General features: G+C 54.9%; 3 protein-coding genes across 10 annotated transcripts; 1 reads left to right on the top strand and 2 right to left on the bottom strand.

Moving 5' to 3' along the window:
* Positions 1-12: 12 nt before the first annotated feature.
* On the top strand, positions 13-7,261 carry MPIG6B (megakaryocyte and platelet inhibitory receptor G6b). Of its 8 annotated transcripts, none has more exons than XR_014147594.1 (6): positions 13-120; positions 319-666; positions 821-911; positions 1,173-1,298; positions 1,439-1,518; positions 6,579-6,716. XR_014147594.1 is itself a non-coding variant. In XM_081827890.1 (6 exons), the coding sequence occupies exons 1-6, from the start codon at positions 60-62 to the stop codon at positions 6,774-6,776; spliced, it is 819 nt and encodes a 272-aa protein (XP_081684016.1). In that variant the 5' UTR covers positions 13-59; the 3' UTR covers positions 6,777-7,261. The 8 variants fall into 8 exon arrangements, 5 of the variants coding, with proteins under 5 accessions (XP_081684016.1, XP_081684017.1, XP_030889551.1 ...); XR_014147592.1 differs by lacking the exon at positions 6,579-6,716 and adding an exon at positions 1,648-3,256 and having other exon boundaries at positions 1,420-1,518; XR_014147593.1 differs by lacking the exon at positions 6,579-6,716 and adding an exon at positions 1,648-3,256.
* Positions 3,562-6,842, bottom strand: DDAH2 (DDAH family member 2, ADMA-independent). The gene is made up of 7 exons (XM_006738453.3): positions 6,649-6,842; positions 5,449-5,807; positions 5,235-5,334; positions 5,034-5,107; positions 4,751-4,870; positions 4,073-4,222; positions 3,562-3,884 (listed from the first exon to the last, which is right to left on the bottom strand). The coding sequence occupies exons 2-7, from the start codon at positions 5,743-5,745 to the stop codon at positions 3,768-3,770; spliced, it is 858 nt and encodes a 285-aa protein (XP_006738516.1). The 5' UTR covers positions 5,746-5,807; positions 6,649-6,842; the 3' UTR covers positions 3,562-3,767.
* On the bottom strand, positions 7,189-12,605 carry CLIC1 (chloride intracellular channel 1). Its single transcript, XM_006738452.3, has 6 exons — positions 12,327-12,605; positions 10,188-10,297; positions 9,861-9,986; positions 9,595-9,701; positions 8,593-8,774; positions 7,189-7,585 (listed from the first exon to the last, which is right to left on the bottom strand). Exons 1-6 carry the CDS (start codon positions 12,363-12,365, stop codon positions 7,424-7,426), a joined length of 726 nt encoding a protein of 241 aa, XP_006738515.1. The 5' UTR covers positions 12,366-12,605; the 3' UTR covers positions 7,189-7,423.
* Positions 12,606-15,687: the final 3,082 nt, after the last annotated feature.

Raw genomic sequence — 15,687 nt, forward strand, 5'->3', positions numbered from 1 at the left:
GTTTCCCTCCGGTTTCCTCCGCTGATACACTCGCCTCCTATCCCCACCACATCCCAGCCATGGCTCTGGTTCTGCAGCTGCTGCCGTTGCTGCTGTCTAGGGCCCAGGGGGACCCCGGGGGTAAGCCATCCCCCCCCAAAGTTGGGATGGGCGCGAGGAAAGACTGAGGGAGGGGGGAGCGATGGGGAGAGGAGGGTTAATGTGTGTGGGATGATCCAGGTTGGCGGGGGCACAGAGGAGAGGTGAGGGAGAGGAGACGGGAGTGGGGTTCGTCTTGCCCTGTGGACTTGCCCTAACCCCTGTCCCCTCCAACCCCAGCTTCACTGGACGGCCGCCCTGGAGACTCGGTGAATTTCTCCTGCCTAGGGGTCTCGCATCCCATCCGCTGGGCCTGGGCGCCTAGCTTCCCGGCCTGCAAGGGCTTGTCCAAGGGACGCCGCCCCATCCTGTGGGCCTCATCGAGCGGGACCCCCACTGTGTCTCCAGTCCAGCCCTTTGCTGGTCGCCTACGTGCCCTGGACCCTAGTATCCGGCGGCTGGAGCTCCTCTTGAGCGCGGGGGACTCAGGCACCTTTTTCTGCAGGGGCCGCCACGAGGAAGAAAGCCGTACGGTGCTTCACGTGCTAGGGGACGGGGCTGATTGCAGGGCACCGGGGCCTACCCACGGTAGGTCCAGGCCTTTGTGCGCGGGACTTGGACACACACCCTCGGGAGGGAGAGAGGCCTTAGCTGGGGGGTTCCTGGGCGGGAGAGCTAGTGCTCTGTCCTCGCACCCCTAACCTCAGTATCCACCACCACCCCCCGTCCTCCGTTCCCCCAGGGTCCGTGAATCCGCAGCTCCTCATCCCCCTGCTGGGCGCTGGGCTAGTGCTGGGACTCGGGGCGTTGGGCGTGGTCTGGTGGTGGCACAGGTGAGCACAATGGGCGGGGCCTGGTTAAACGGGTCGTGACCAGAGGCGGGAGGGGCAGGACCAGAACTTGGCAGACAGAAGCTAGACCTAGAGCTCCGGCGTGTGGTTTAGAGAGGAAGGGGGGAGGTGACCACTTGGGCCGAGGCCGCAGGTTGGTAGGCAGAGCCCTGGCTAGGGAGGCGAAGCTAGAGCCCGAGCAGGATCAGAGTGTGGGCGGAACTATCTGTGGGGGTGGAGCCTAAATTGTTTTGCGGGTCTGAGCCTTCGAGTTGCTGGGTTGCTGTTGGCCCGGAGGAAGACGAGAGACAAAATTGGTGGCTCTCAAAGACTTATACATCCGTTACAGACGATCACCCCCGCACCCGCCTCGACCACTCCCCAGATTTGGTGAGACTAACTCCACCCCGTTTTCCTTCTACTGCTCCCACACTTCCCACCTCTCAATTCCTGAGTCTGAGCCCTTCCTTGCTGGGAGCAGAGTGTTGGTCACTTTCTCTCAATCCTTCAGCTCTGTTCCCCCCATATAGACCCACTCGTGAAAGTCAAGCCCCAGAGGCCAGTAAAGGAGGAGGAGCCTAAGAATGCAGGGGAACTGGACCAGGAGGCGGTAAGGGCCTGGGGATTGGAAGGGGGTTGGACAGAATCCCCAAGAAAAGTGGACCAAGAAAGACAGAGGCCTGAATTCCCCAGCAAGTCTGACTTCTGAGACCCTCCTGCCTTCCTCCCCACCTTTCAGAGCCTTCTCTACGCAGACCTGGATCATCTGGCCTTCAGAAGGCCCCTCCGGTTGTCCCCAGTGGTCCCGGCTGATGCCTCCACCATCTATGCGGTTGTAGTTTGAAGGGAAGCCCTTATCCCAAACCTCACAAGCTGGAGGTTCCCAGCTCTCCACAACTCCCCACCCCTTCTTGGCCCCTCACCTGGCAAAGGAATGCACCACGGGATAGAAATGAGCACTAGCGTGAGAGTCAGGAGCCCCGGGTTCTCTGCGACTGACCGTGCTCCTTCAGTTACCCTCCCTCCTGTAACTTTCATGTCTTCTTCACCACTGGTGCCCTCTCTAAACCTGATCAAGCCCTGCCTCCCTATCTTAAGACATCAACAAGTCCTAGATAGTTGTCCTGTCTCTTGGTTCCCTCCACAGTCCAGCTCTTTGAATCAGGGGCCTACACCTTGTCTTTTCCTTCACTCCACTCCTCCTGCTCGTCATCTCTCCATGAGGTTGCCAGTGAGGTCCTAAAGGCCACACCCAGTAGAGTTTTTAGCTTGGTCTTTGATTACTTCCTTTCTTTATGCTGGTGTCTTCCTTTTGGACTCCTCTTCCTTGCTCCCTATCCCCATGGTATTCCCCACCATTCTAGGTTCGTCCCTTTATCTGACTTCCCTCTCTTCTGGGAATCTGTCATCCACAGCCAGTCCTCAGCCCTCACCTCTGCAAACAACACCTAGAGCTCTCTCCAGCTCAGATCTCGAGTAATGGGATTTCCCATCTATCCCTGGGACATCCCTGCCTGGCTGGCTGTAGGCATTCTGCACCCAGCACATCTAAAACCCAACTCATTGTCACTCACTCAATCCTCCTCTGCATTCTCTCTTGATCAACCAGTTGCCTAAGCCAGAAACTGGGAGTCATGCAGACCTCCTTCTGCTCACTCCCACACAATGAACCAAGTCCTATCTTTCTATTTTAATGTCACTGTGAAATCCATACCCTTCTTCACGCCCAGGGCTGCCACCTGAATATACTCTCCTCATTTCCTCCCTGGGTGACTCATAGCCCCACCTCATCCTCTTGCCCCTGCCCTCTTCCCTGAAGCCAGAGAGGATCTCCCCAAATGCAAACCTTCTCACAACCTGTATTCCAGAGTTGCAGGATTTCTTTCCATAACTTTCAGCTCTGGACCCATGGGCCTTGGCTTTGGGTACAAGGGGCTGGCAGCACTCTGCCTACCCTCCAGGCTTGTCTCTGTCACTCCACAAGCGCACAGCATGCCAACCTGGCAGAGGTTCTCCCCAGCCTCCAAATACGGCTTCGCGCCACACAAGTCCTTCTTCCTGGACCTTTTTTCCTCCTCCCCACTACCTTCCTGGCTAATTCTTCTTTATCCCCAAGACTCAGTTGAAATGTTGCTGTTTCTGGGAAGCCATTCCTGACCCTCTCTGCCTACCCCTGCATACATTTTGATGCTGTAGGCAGTCTCCTTATTTATCTCTTAGCAACAACACCCTGTGAATTGTTCCATCACAACCTGTATTTCAATTTCAATGTACTGTGAGTTCCCTGCTATCAGAAGACTGACCCTTTTTATATTACTGCTAAGCCTCAGTAAATGAGTGAATGAAAATGAACGTCCCTGAAAGCGTCACTTCTTCCTCTCTATCAACTTGGGGTGGGTTGGTAATCTACCAGTCTCTGAATCATCTGACATTTAGATAAATTGAGTGATCCACCCTAGACTTTCTTCTCTACCTCATATATGCTCCCCACAATAGAAATACTATCCTATCCATCTTGTGCCCAAACACCTATGATAGGGCTGGGCACTGAGTCAGTAAGTGCCTAATGAGGGTTTGATGAATGAGAGACTAACCTCAACCTCAGATTTCAGCCCTGTCCCTATCCCAGTAAGACACCAGCCACAGCCCAGTCTAAAAGGTCAGTTCTGTTTTATTAGTTCTGAGGAAGAGGACTCACCCAGTGGACTCTATCCTTTTTCCCACACTAAGCCCCCACCCCCCCATCTTGGGGCCCTCTCCCCACTACTACCTATTCACCGTCCTCTATCTAAGCCTCCTTCCCCTTCTACTCCCTATGCTGCCCTACCCCTGGCCAGCCAGAACCCTAAGGCCGGGCCCTCAGCTGTGGGGGCGCGTGCTGAGCACCAGGCAGAGGGAGCTGAGCCCGGCGCCTGCCTTCTCCAGTTCTGAGCAGGACACAGGTACCAGGGTGACATCAGAGAGCTTCTGCAGTGCCTGCAGGGAGGACACAAAGTGGGGAGAGGGGAGTAAGACCCCAAGGCCACAGCCAGGCCCTTCTTGGAGCCAGCTCAGAGTGGCACCACCACGCTTCTAGAGAAGGTACCCCTTCTTCGTCCCACTAGGAAGGCCTGAGACTCCTTCCTCTGGTTACTGTTGGTGGTGGAGCTCCTGCCTTCCCTCACCTCCTGGCTATTGGGCAGGTCCCCGCCTCCACGGTGCAGGAGAAAAGGGAGCACACTAGGCAGCCCAGGTCGCAAAAAGAGACAGTCAGCAGCTGCATCATCTGGGAGGGTCAGGGACGCGTAGGGGTGGTCTGTCAACACTGCCATCGCCTGGGGGAGAGGAAAGAGGAAGTGGCAAGTCTCAGCCTCTCCACAACCGCGTGTGATGGCCCTACCACCATTAAGGGCTGAGGACACAGTTACATTTGTTGTATAATAATGGTAGCAAGCACTTGCTCTTAGTATGTGTCAGGCACTGATCTAAGCATTTTAGTGACCTTTGGTAGGTTCCACCTCGGACACACATGCAGTTCTTACTACCTGCAACCCTCTCCTTCCTTTCTCTAGCCCCCCACCAGTCAATGTCATCCATCCTTCGTCATAGCTTAGACGCCACCTTTGGGGAGGTTCCCGGAAACTCGGGAAGACGATGTTAATCGACTGTGTTCCCTGTCCCTGTCCTGCTATAGTAACTTCTTGCTTTCTGACGTGTTTTCATACTAGATGAACGGCTCTATGAGGGCAGGGGTTGGAATTAAGTCTCTGAACCTCCCAGCTTTCCGCCTCCCCGGCCAGGAGCCAAGCCCACTTTTGCTGGCCGCGCCCCAACCTGCCCCACCCCACCCCGCCCCTCCTCACCCTGACAGCCTTTTGGGCAGCGTCGCTGCTACCGGCCACGACAGTGCGGGGTCCCCCCATGCCGCAGAGGCCGCGCAGGTGCGAGGGGCCCGAGACCGGCACTGTGGAGACGGCGAAGTCCTAGGGGCAACAAGGGAAATTATTCAGGGACGCGGGAGGGGTGAGGGGATTCCCTCAAACACAGGTGGCTCTGGGCTCCTCCCTACTCCGCGCCGCCTCCCTGCGCCCCTCCTACCCCATCCGCTCCCCGCTTCCCCAGCACAAAGCTGGTGCCGCTCCTCACCCGGAACGTGTCCGCCACGATCTCAGCTCCTCGGTGATTGGTCCACTTGGAGAGGCCTACGAAAAACTCCCGGCCTGAGCCCAGGGAGGCCGCGGAGGTTTGAGAGCCAGAGTGAGTTGGAAACAAGGCCCGACATGGCCTAGTCTCCCCAACTCTGCTTCCCAATGCCAAGCCCCAGGGATGCAGGCACCTCAGCCTCACCGGTAAAGAGAACATCAGTGCCATCCAACGTCGCGTTCTCATCCCCCATCTCCACGATCCGGAGCCCAAGGTCCTGAAGGGCTCTGCGGACTCCATCGACCTTAGGGCAGGAAAGAGGGCGCGGGGCACAGACATTCCCACCCACAATTCTTAAAGCTCCGCACGTCCAGCTCCTCCTTTCCCCTTACCCCCCAACCCGCGCCCCGGCGCTCACCTCCGGCCTGCGGGAGGGGCTCCAGGGACGCGTAATTAGGGCCGTGTCCCCTTGGATCACGGCGGTGTCACCGAGCAGCGGTCCCAGCGGCAGCGACTCTTCAGGAGGCAGTTCTAGCAGCTGCAGCCCCAATCGCTGCCTCAGTTTACCCCCCAGTACCCCGTGCTCCCTCTGGGCTTTAGCCAGGTCCAGAGCCGGGAGGCCAGCCCCCGCACCCTCCCCCGAAGCCAGACTCTCTGGGACCCCCCGGATCAGGGCGTGGGAGCAGCGGCCCAGCCCCTCCCCTGGCGTCCCCATCCCATCCACACAGTCTCCCCCTCTGGCCGCGCTGATTTCTTAGTTTTCTCTTTTTCACCTGTCTGGGAGAAGAGACAGAAAGGGGGCGGGGGAGGCAGAGAAAGAGACACGCACAGAAGGGCGTAGGGGGGTGGTAAGGAGCGCCCGGGTCTTCCTTCTGCCATCTCCGGGCGCCCCTCCCACTTCGCCCCACCCCCTCCAGACCTTTCTCTCCTGCCCACCCCATTCCACCCCGCACCCTTCTGGGTCTGCTTCTTTGGAGGGAGTCCGAGGAACAAGACCGGGACCCCTAATCTTCAAAACACCTGTTGCCCCTGTTCGGGGGCTTCGCGAGGTCCCTGCTAGGCGCCCCTCTTGGCAGCCGCTAGGATGCGCTCACTCCCCAAAAATGCAACGGCCCCGCCCCCTTAACCCTCAGCTGCTCGCTGCCATAGGGACCCGAAGTGCGGCGAGGGACCCAAAGGGGTTATGGGACAGGAGGAGACAGCTGAGGAGAAGGTCAGGGCCTAGGAAGATGAAATCCTGAATGCCCAAACGAGAAAGAGGAAGAGGGGCAACGAGGGAGGAATTAGAACCTAAGGAGTTAAATATCCTCTCTCCACCCGGGCCGGTCGTGCTGCCCCTAGCGCGACCCAGTATAAACCAGACCGAGTCCCGGAGGACTGGGAGAGGTCTAAAACGAAATCCAAGGGGCGGGGAAACCGGGGGCGTGGTCCCAGGGAGCGGGCGCCACTCCCGGCTCCAGGACCCTGTCTCCCGGTCCATCTTCCCCAAAGTCTACCTCACTCAGCTCCGCACCCAAATTTCCGCCTCCTGCACTCTGTCCGTTGCAGGCACCGGCCCGGCACCCTCAAGCTCCGGCCCGCACACGGTCCAGGGGACATCTCCAACCCCTAGACTTACCTCCAGCGGCCACCCCGACTCCTGCGCTCTGTGATCTTGGCTGGGGCCCCACCCCCCTGAGGACAGAGTTGGTTGGAGAAGGGAGTCCTAGTCTTCAAGCCTCGGGGACTGGAGCTCTTGGCTTTTGAGGGGTCCCTGGGTAGGCGAGCTCAAGAACTACGGTGGGGCGGGGTCGCGATGGTCTGGCGGCTTCGGGGCATTGTCTAAGCGGGACGGGGCGGGGCTCCTCGAGACCACGCCCATTCCGCCCTGCTACGCCGCGCCCACTCCACGGGGACTGCGTTCCTCTCCTCAGAACTCGGCCCCGCCCCGTGAGTGCTGCCCAGGCCCACCCAGATCTGGCTGGCCCCGGCGGCTGGGCTGCAAATGCGACATGGACCACAAGACAGCGTTATGGTGGAGCGGCACGAAAAATGGAAGCCTGACCACAAATACCCCTCTTCTAAATTCCTGGCTTCTGCCCTGAGCTCAAGGTCACTGACCCACTTCTCTTTCCGTGTTACCCACATTCAAGTCCTCTTTGTGTAAAACGACACTGTATTTTCATTCTGTATTTTATTACTGAAATACATTGTCCTACCCGCACCACCCCACAATAAAAATCTTACCTAGATTCCCCATTTTTCCCCTCAGCCCCCCAGCCAGCCCTGCACAAGTGCTCCAGGATTCTCTGCCCACTGGCCATTTTGGAGTGTGTCCCTTGGATAGCCACGTGGAAACCAGTTGGTGCCTTTGTGGAGAAAATGGAGAGGGGAGACGGAGTCTCAGGAGCCACTTATTTGAGGGCCTTGGCCACTTGCTCGTAAGCCAGCTCGATCTCCTCATCATCTGGACAGGTGGAGGCAAACTCTTCCCGAGCATAGGCATTGCGCAAGTACCGATGCACTCCGCGGAACCCCTCCGGGATGGAGAATCCCCTGTACTTCTTACAAACCACCTGGGGGCGGGGAGAGGAGAGGGACCAACATGTTAGCCTACGGGGAGCCGAGCTGGATGCCAGGCTCTTGTCTTTCCCTTCTCCCAAGACTCACAGGATGAAATCTAGCCTTCCTGTGCAGGCATTCAAGAACCCCCACTATCTGGCTTCTCTTCCTGTGATTCTTATCTCCCATATGAATCATCTTCTCCAATTGGCTTTCTTAACTCCTCACGATCTTCTCCTGTCTTCACCCTTCCTCTCCACTCACTGAAATCCTGGCCATTTATAACCAGCTCCTTTTTAGACCACCCCGTGCCATGGTGCCATTTCTCTCTTCTTGATTTTACTGAGATGTAATTCACAAATCAGAAATTCTCCACTGTGACTTTTGTCCCTATTTTTCATCTGGCTTTTAATCATGTTTTGTTACTTAACTTTCTTGTGACTGTTCTATCTTCCTAGCTAGATTTCAAATCCTTTGAGGGCAAGGACCAATCCTCATCCATCTTTGTGTCTTTCAGTGCCTAGTACACAGATGTTCAATACAGAGGTCTGTGGCAGACTGACATTAGGCCCATGTTTCACAAACTAAACCATACCTTTGAGGCTAAGACAAAAACATGGGAAGCAGCAGTTTTCATCTTTCATCACAAGACAAAGTGGAGACCGATGCTACAAAACGAATTAAAGCTCTGATTTTAGGAAAAGCCTGCTTTGTCTGATGTGGGGATTTGGCAGTGATAGAGACAGGAAGAACACTCTTGACAGCAACACTGGGATATGTTACTCCCAGCCAGTCTGTTTGCACCCACAGCCTGTATCACGGAATGTAATTCTCTCAAAGCACTGGGCTTGCAGCAATGACTGGCGAGAAGGAATGGGGTGTGTCTGCTATTGGTAGCCATCCATAGAAACCACCCTAAGAAAGAAACCACCTTTGGAGTGGTTGTCATGGGAAACCTGTGTGGGAGCTTCTTAAAGAGCCATCTCAGCGGCCACCCTCTGCTCATACAATGACCATCCACCTGTACTATGTGGAGCTTTGGCAACAGGTTGCAGTCAGCCAGAGTGAGCTCATTGCCATCCAGAAACTTCCTCTGAGAGATGCCCTCGTCCTCAGCACTGGTCTCATCCACTTCTTCTGGGAGGGGGGATGTCAAGTAATTGTCTAAAACTTTCAGGGCTTTCAGGAGCCCCTTCTCCAGATCTGTGCAAGAAAGGGGAATTGGTAAGAACATCAGGAGGGTGACATAGTCCAGGAGGGCCTGGGGAGTGGGGGGTGAATGAATACTAATGGTGAGGCCAGTCCAAAATAATAATATCTGACATGAATGTAGTTGTTTTCCATGTGTTACTCTAAGCACTTTACATACAAAAACTCATTTAATTCTCACATCAACCCATGAAATAGGCACTGTTATCTTCATTTTATAGATCTGGAAATGGATTTACAGAGAGATTAAATGAACTGCCCAAAGTCACACGGCCAGTAGGGTTTGTACTCAGGCTGTCTGGATCTAGAGTTGTCGTCGTTGTTGTTGTTGTTAAGATTTTACTTATTTGACAGAGAGCACAAGCAGGGGGAGTGGGAGAGGGAGAAACAGACTCCCTGCTGAGCAGGGAGCCGGATCGGATGCCAGGCTCAATCCCAGAACCCTGGGATCATGATCTGAGCCAAAGGCAGACGCTTAACCAACTGAGCCACCCAGGTGTCCCTAGAGTCACTGTTCTTAAGCACAACCCTCTTCTGCCAGAACACAAGTCAGCAGCCAACCCAACTAACATCCCCAGTGGTGCAGGAGAGGCTAGGTGACAAACAAGAGAAGCTTAAAGTCACAGCCAATGAAAATGCAAGGAAATATGGGATTTAAACAAAAAGAAGGGGGCTGGGGCGGGAGGCAGTGAGGGTTTGCCAACATCTGCTCTGTCTCCCCAATATCGAAATTTCCAGATGCCCCTAATGCCTCCCAATCCCTGGATCTTCTCCAGTCCTCCTAGGACCCCGGCCTCCAACCCTTGAGACTCACTATCATTGAGTGCCGGGTTTGAATTCTTGATGTAAGCAGAAAATTTGGCAAATATGTCCAGCCCCGCCGTGTTGGATTCAGGGTTGAGAGCTGCCAGCTTGGGGTACCTGAAAGCCAGTAGGAGAAACAGGAGAAGATATCTTCTGGGGAGGAGCCTTAGCTCCCCTGCTCCAGCCCACCGTCATTTTGGTTTTCCATTTCTTCCACGTCTCTCTTTCCTAGAGTCTCCCTGCTACCCACCCCTTCCTTTCCAAGTGCCCTCATACCTGGGAGGGCACAGCACCGCCTCCAAAAACTCCTCAATCTTGTTGGTGTCTGTGTGCACTTCGGTGCCATACAGCAAGAATGGGAGCTGCCCCCCTGGGCACAGCTTCTGTACTGTCTCAGTCCGCCTGGGGGAGAGCCCAGGCATCAGGACAGGAAAAGGGGGTCAGGGAGAATCAGAAAGGGGAGATGGAGGGATGTGGGAAGAAAAAGGAGCTCTGGGTGGAGGGAGGGGGAAAAGGTGCAGGATGAAAGGACTAGGATGGGTGAGCGTGTGTGTGCATATGTGTGTGCACAAGGGGTGTTTAGAGAAACAGAAATTGGCCCACCTCTTGGTGTCAACAGTGGTGACGTTGAAGGTGACTCCCTTGAGCCAGAGTACCATGAACAGTCTCTGGGAGAAGGGGCAGTTCCCAATCTTGGCCCCATCACTGCCAGCCTGAAAAGTAACCCCCACCCCAAGGTTAGGCCTGGTACACCCGACCTACCCCAGGCCATTCTCTGCACCTCCTACTCCCAGATCACGCTGTTTTCTGCCTAGTCATGGCATGCAGTCTCACTACTAAAAGCTCTCCCCAGACGTGGGCTCTCCACTCTGGAGGTGGAGCAAAGCTAGGGCAGATCAGTGGGAACGTTTTCTGCAAAGGTCAGCTTCTGGTTCCCCAGAGACAGGTGGAGGTAGGCAGAGGAATTGAGTTTGGGAGAACTCAGGAGATCGGGACCCTAGAGAGGGAAGACAAACAGCAATGCAGTTTTACCTTCTATTCTAAGCACTTTACATACAAAAACTTATTTAACTCTCACATCCCTAGAGAGGGACTTTGGTGAGGCCAGGGTTGTAGGCTAGAGGCCTAGATTCCTGAATGGAGTAGAGCCTGGGAATGGACATGGTACGGCAGGGTTTGGAAGCCAGAGTACTGGTTCTCTATACCTCTACCCTGTTTCTGGCAGCTGGGTGGGGAGTCAAGGGGCCCAGAGCCTCACCCTAAAGATGTAGAGGGCTTTGCAGAGGGGGGCTGCCCTCTAATTGGCAAGTGGTGACCTCATCCCCCAAGGGACCTCCCCCTAGGCCGAGGGTGATTCATCTAGGCTGTCTCCGGCCTCAGCAGCTTCCTTCCTGGCAAGGAGTGGGGGCAGGGACCTGTGACGCTGAGGCCTGGGCAGTGGAGGGCCACCTTCCTCTTCCCCACACACTACTTGTGGGGTCTCCCAGCACATGGCCCCCGGCTCCAGATAACCCTCCTCACACTGGACCCAAGGCCAGAATCTGTAGCGCAGCCTCACCCAGGAATAAAAATAGCCCTTGAGGCAAGTGTGAGTGGGGTGGGGACCACACCTAAGGGGGGCGGACCCAGGCATGGCTGGGCACAGGGAGAGGGAATGGCTCCCCCAGAAGCCCCAAGCAGCGAGGAGGGAGAAAGCGGCAGGAACGCACAAAGAAGGACGAACAAAGGGGGTAGTGGAGAGAAAGGAGGCAGGAAAGTGAAGGGTGGGGAGAATGTGCAAACAAGGAGGCACAGACGGAGAGGGAGGTGCAGAGATGAGGTCCAGGATTGGGTAAGAATGCCCCTGAAGTGGGGAGGGGAGCAGAGCAGAAAGAGTGAAGTCCGCTAGTCCGCTGTCGCGCTTTCATCTCCAAAGGCCAAAGGACCACTGCTCCTCATCCACACCCACAGAGAGAGGACTGAGTTGGGGGACTCTCTTTTTCCTGTTTCTAAAACCCCCAAATCCTAAACACCCTAACCCAGGTCTCTTCCTCCTTCTGATCCCTCTCCCCACCTATCCTCCCGGTAGCCCCAGCTAAACTCCCATCTGGTCACCTTCTTTTCTCTCGCTTCTCCAAGTCCCGGGGAGCCTTCCGGGCCCACCCCCTCTCCGGCCGGGCTGCTAGAACTCCACTCCCACTCTCCCATCTCCTTCCACCCCACCAGTCCTTCCCCGTGGATCTCCCCGCAGCCTCCCTCACCACACCCTCTTCCTTGAAACCTGCCGTGCCACACACGCGCCCGCACTTCTCCAAGTCTCCCCCAAGACACCCCTCACTTTGGTCTTCTCGTAGGACCACCTGTCCTGATGTTTCCCTCTGACCCTCCCAAACCCTGTTGGGTCCCACTGCCCCCTTCTCTCCCAGTCTTTCCATCAGCTTGTCCCTCCCACCCCCACCCTCGTCAATATTCTCAACTCCTGGGACCTTCTCTCTACCTTCCGGCCCTTTAGGGGGCTGAAAACTTGCACTTCTACGAACTTTTCAGGGTCGAGCACAGAATTCTCATTACCCGCACCCACAACAATCGTCTTCCCCTCCCGAGGCCACCCCCCACAACAGGGCGCACACTGCAGACTGCACGTGGGGTTGGGTGGGGGTCAAGGAGGGAAGGGATTGGGGAGTTAAGGCTGGAGCTGGGTAAAGGTGAGAGTTGCCTTCCAGGAATTGGGAGGCTGGCCTAGGAGCGAGAAGGTGTTCCTACCTTCACGAACAATTCAACCTGAGGTTGTTCTTCAGCCATGGTTGCGACGGGGACCAGGAAGCGGCCGGCGCTGAGGGAACTGGGAGGGGCCCGGGCCAGGGAAGGCGGGTCCCACAGGCAGGGATTCTCTCCCCCAGACCTAGGGCTGGCCCTTCAGCGCAACACAAACCCGATGAGACCCGCTCACACGAGACACGGCTTCCCCACCAGCCCAGCACACACACACACACACACACTCAGGGAATCATTCTACAACCCCACACCCCGCCCCTCCAGCTCTATCCCCTCCCCGGCTAGATCAGGGAGCCGCTGACTCACCGACCGGCCCCGCCCTGAACCTGGGGAGGGGACAGGAGGGGGGCGGGACTCGACGATCTCGGGAGTGGGGCAGAGGGGAGAGCCTCAGGTCTCCTAGAGGAAAAGGGATGGGGGTGTTAGGGAGGGGGAATCCTGGGAACCTCCTTGTTTCTCCACCCGTCTCCTTGAACACAGGATTTTTTTTTCCTGCCTCAGTTTCCCTGCTGCATTAATCAGAGGACACTCCCCCTCCACCCTCACACAAGACACCAACAGCTTGATCAAGCCCATGAGGGCCCAGGGAGGGAATTTTAGAATGTGAAGGTGGTCCTTTATTCCTTTTCCCACGTTCCTTCCAGACTCCAGCAGGACAGGGACTTGGAAGTGGATGCTGAGGTTGGGGGAAGAGAGTGGTGAAAGATAGGGCAGGGGATGGGAGGGGAGACATCCAGGTCTCCTGCTAGGGAAACAAGAAGCTGAGCCAAAGGGCCTCCTCACTGGGGGAGGTCTGCTCCTCCTCAGCAGCGTAGTCAGCTTTAATGCTTCCACTTCTGCGCCCATACCAGGACCCTTCCTGTGCCCCTAGCCCTTTTCTCACTGATCGGTTGAAGATGAGAGAATGGTGGGGAAGGGTGGGGTTGTTGTGGCCCTAGAATAGAGCTGCACTGATTCTGGAGGGAATGGTAGCTAGTCCTGTCATGGAAGAAAAAAAAAGCAAAGATCAGATGGAATAATGTAAATGGAGTCCTTGGGGACACACATAAATAAGTAGGGAGGTAGAGGAAGAGTAGCTTGATTTTTGGAGGTTCTGTCAAACTCTTTATGATCTGCTGAAAAATGGCTTAATAGTATGTCCTCCAAACTGGACATATTCCAGCCTCCATGTCTTGAATCTCTCTCCTTCCCTACCATGCCTTCTCCTTCTTCCTCATCACCTGCTGTCTAACAAGAGACCTACAGTTCCAGAAAAACACGGTGGAGTGCAAGGACATAGAGGAGCAAAACAGGCCTTGACACTTAAAGAAAGGGAGACTTTGGGGAGGACTGGGGTGGGGTGAGAGACGTGCTGCTGGAAACCAGCAGTTAGTGGTTTCCTCTCTCCTCTCCTGCTTCCTCTTCTGTGGGTTTTCTCCTCCCTGGGGGAAGGCCTATCTCTCTCCTCCCCAGTGAGGAGATATATTCAGTGTTTGTTCCTTTGAACTGTAAGATCCTGTAAGGTTGTAGAATGATTCCATGAGTGTGTGTGGAGGCCGGGGGGGGGGGGGGGTCTCCTCCATGGGTGACCCTCAGATTCTGCACACAGGGCATCTGAGGAAAAGAGGTCAAAACAGCCCTATTCTTAGGGTCCTCTTCTGTTCCAGCTGATCAATGTCCATCAGAGAATCCGCCACACAAAGATCTCCCTTCTGGGAGACGCCTCAGGCAAATGGGGCCAGCCCTGAGCTCAAACAGGTTTTGGCAGCTTCATTCCTGCCTTTTTCTCTCCTACAGCTTTATGGGTAAAGCTGGCTTGATCATCAATATTGACTTTGGCTGGCTGGCATGGCTACCCACAAGGTATTTCGCCTTAATTTCCCAGATGACAGGTAATGCTGCCCTCTCCTGGTACTATCCAGCAGTGCCCCCGGGGCTGCACCCCCAAATCCTGCATCAGAGAAGTTTTCCTGCGGTCTCCTCTCCTTACCCTTCTATCTCAGTATCTACCCTTTCCTTCAAAGGGTGGCTTCTTGTTCACTCCCTCCCCTTCCTTGGCTTGGTAAACCAGTCCCTAATCTGTTTTCACCCCAGATTGGAAGGTGTGTGCCTCCCTGACACGCCTTAGAGTTGTGATGGTCTCTTTCAGGTTTCCATAGCACCATTGCTCAACAGTTTGCCAGGGGTAACCATTAACCTAATCCTTAACTCCCTCCCCTACCTTTCTTGCTAGAGGGGATTTTCCAATCGTTTAGCGGAGCCAGGTTAACCCACCATTTTCTCTAACCTCTTGGATGGGATCGCCCCATCTCAGGGTACCTTAGGACAAAGCTGGAGAGGAAGATGCATTTTAAGCGATCTGTTTTTTTATTTTTTATTTAATTTATTTTTTAAAAAAGATCTTATTTATTTATTTGTCGGGGGGGGGGCACAAGCAGGGAGAGTGGCAGGCTGAGGAAGAAGCAGGCTCCCCACTGAGCAGGAAGCCCAATGTGGAACTCTGTCCCAGGACCCTGGGATCATGACCTGAGCTGAAGGCAGACGCTTAACTGACTGAGCCACCCAGGCGTCCCAAGGGATCTGTTTTTTTAAAGTATGTATTTATTTCTGTCCCCCTCACAATTTCCTTGCTTCTCTTCTCACACACACTAAAAAGTAAGCTTCATGAAACCCATACTTAATTAACGTTCAGTACTTTGAGTCTTACCACCTGGCCCAGAGTAGGCACTAAATAGTTGCTGGGTGAATGAATGACACCCCTCTGTCTTTAGGGGTGTGGGTGTTTGTGCACCTGCAGAGGTGGATAGACATGTCTCAGCGGGGGTGTAGGTGTTATCAGGTCTACCTTTTTTTTTTTTTTAAGATTTTATTTATTTATTTGACAGAGAGAGAGGGAACACAAGCAGGGGCAGAGGGAGAGGGAGAAGCAGGCCTCCCACTGAACAGGGAGCCCAATGTGGAGCCCGATCCCAGGACCCTGGGATCATAACCCGAGCGGAAGGCAGATGCTTAACGACTGAGCCACCCAGGCGCCCCTATCAGGTCTTACTTCTACCAGAATTTTGTGTAATTTGAATGCTTCTACCTCCTCTGGGGAGACCAAAATTAAAATTAGACCCAGTAGTGCCCTCGTGGGGGTGGTCATACCCTGCACCAAGGAAATAGGCAAAGGAGGACTAAGATAGGAGTCTCACTTATTTCTGCTTACTTATTTGAAATACGTAGTAGCTCTTACTAGTTTACCAGGCACTGTCCTAAGTTTTCATAAATATGAACTTAGTGGGTACAAATACATTTTTTTAAGATTTTATTTATTTGTCAGAGAGAGAGAGCACACACAGCAGGCAGTAGCAGCAGGCAAAGGCAGGGG

Source organism: Leptonychotes weddellii, chromosome 8 (assembly GCF_054177405.1).
Source record: "Leptonychotes weddellii isolate Sample4059 chromosome 8, ASM5417740v2, whole genome shotgun sequence".
In the NCBI taxonomy this organism is placed as follows: Eukaryota; Metazoa; Chordata; class Mammalia; order Carnivora; family Phocidae; genus Leptonychotes; species Leptonychotes weddellii.

What these genes read in the sequence shown, in the direction of transcription:
- MPIG6B (XM_081827890.1), top strand. Translation starts at nt 60, where the DNA reads ATGGCTCTGGTTCTGCAGCTGCTGCCGTTGCTGCTGTCTAGGGCCCAG. An exon ending in GGCACCGGGGCCTACCCACG is followed by an intron (nt 667 to 820) that starts GTAGGTCCAGGC and finishes CCGTTCCCCCAG; the next exon opens with GGTCCGTGAATCCGCAGCTC. An exon ending in GGGAACTGGACCAGGAGGCG is followed by an intron (nt 1,519 to 6,578) that starts GTAAGGGCCTGG and finishes TGTCCGTTGCAG; the next exon opens with GCACCGGCCCGGCACCCTCA.
- DDAH2 (XM_006738453.3), bottom strand. Translation starts at nt 5,745, where the DNA reads ATGGGGACGCCAGGGGAGGGGCTGGGCCGCTGCTCCCACGCCCTGATC. An exon ending in CACTGATGTTCTCTTTACCG is followed by an intron (nt 5,108 to 5,234) that starts GTGAGGCTGAGG and finishes CCCTGGGCTCAG; the next exon opens with GCCGGGAGTTTTTCGTAGGC. An exon ending in CTGCCCAAAAGGCTGTCAGG is followed by an intron (nt 4,223 to 4,750) that starts GTGAGGAGGGGC and finishes CCTCTCCCCCAG; the next exon opens with GCGATGGCAGTGTTGACAGA.
- CLIC1 (XM_006738452.3), bottom strand. Translation starts at nt 12,365, where the DNA reads ATGGCTGAAGAACAACCTCAGGTTGAATTGTTCGTGAAG. An exon ending in ACCACTGTTGACACCAAGAG is followed by an intron (nt 9,987 to 10,187) that starts GTGGGCCAATTT and finishes GCTCTCCCCCAG; the next exon opens with GCGGACTGAGACAGTACAGA. An exon ending in AAACCCGGCACTCAATGATA is followed by an intron (nt 8,775 to 9,594) that starts GTGAGTCTCAAG and finishes TTTCTTGCACAG; the next exon opens with ATCTGGAGAAGGGGCTCCTG.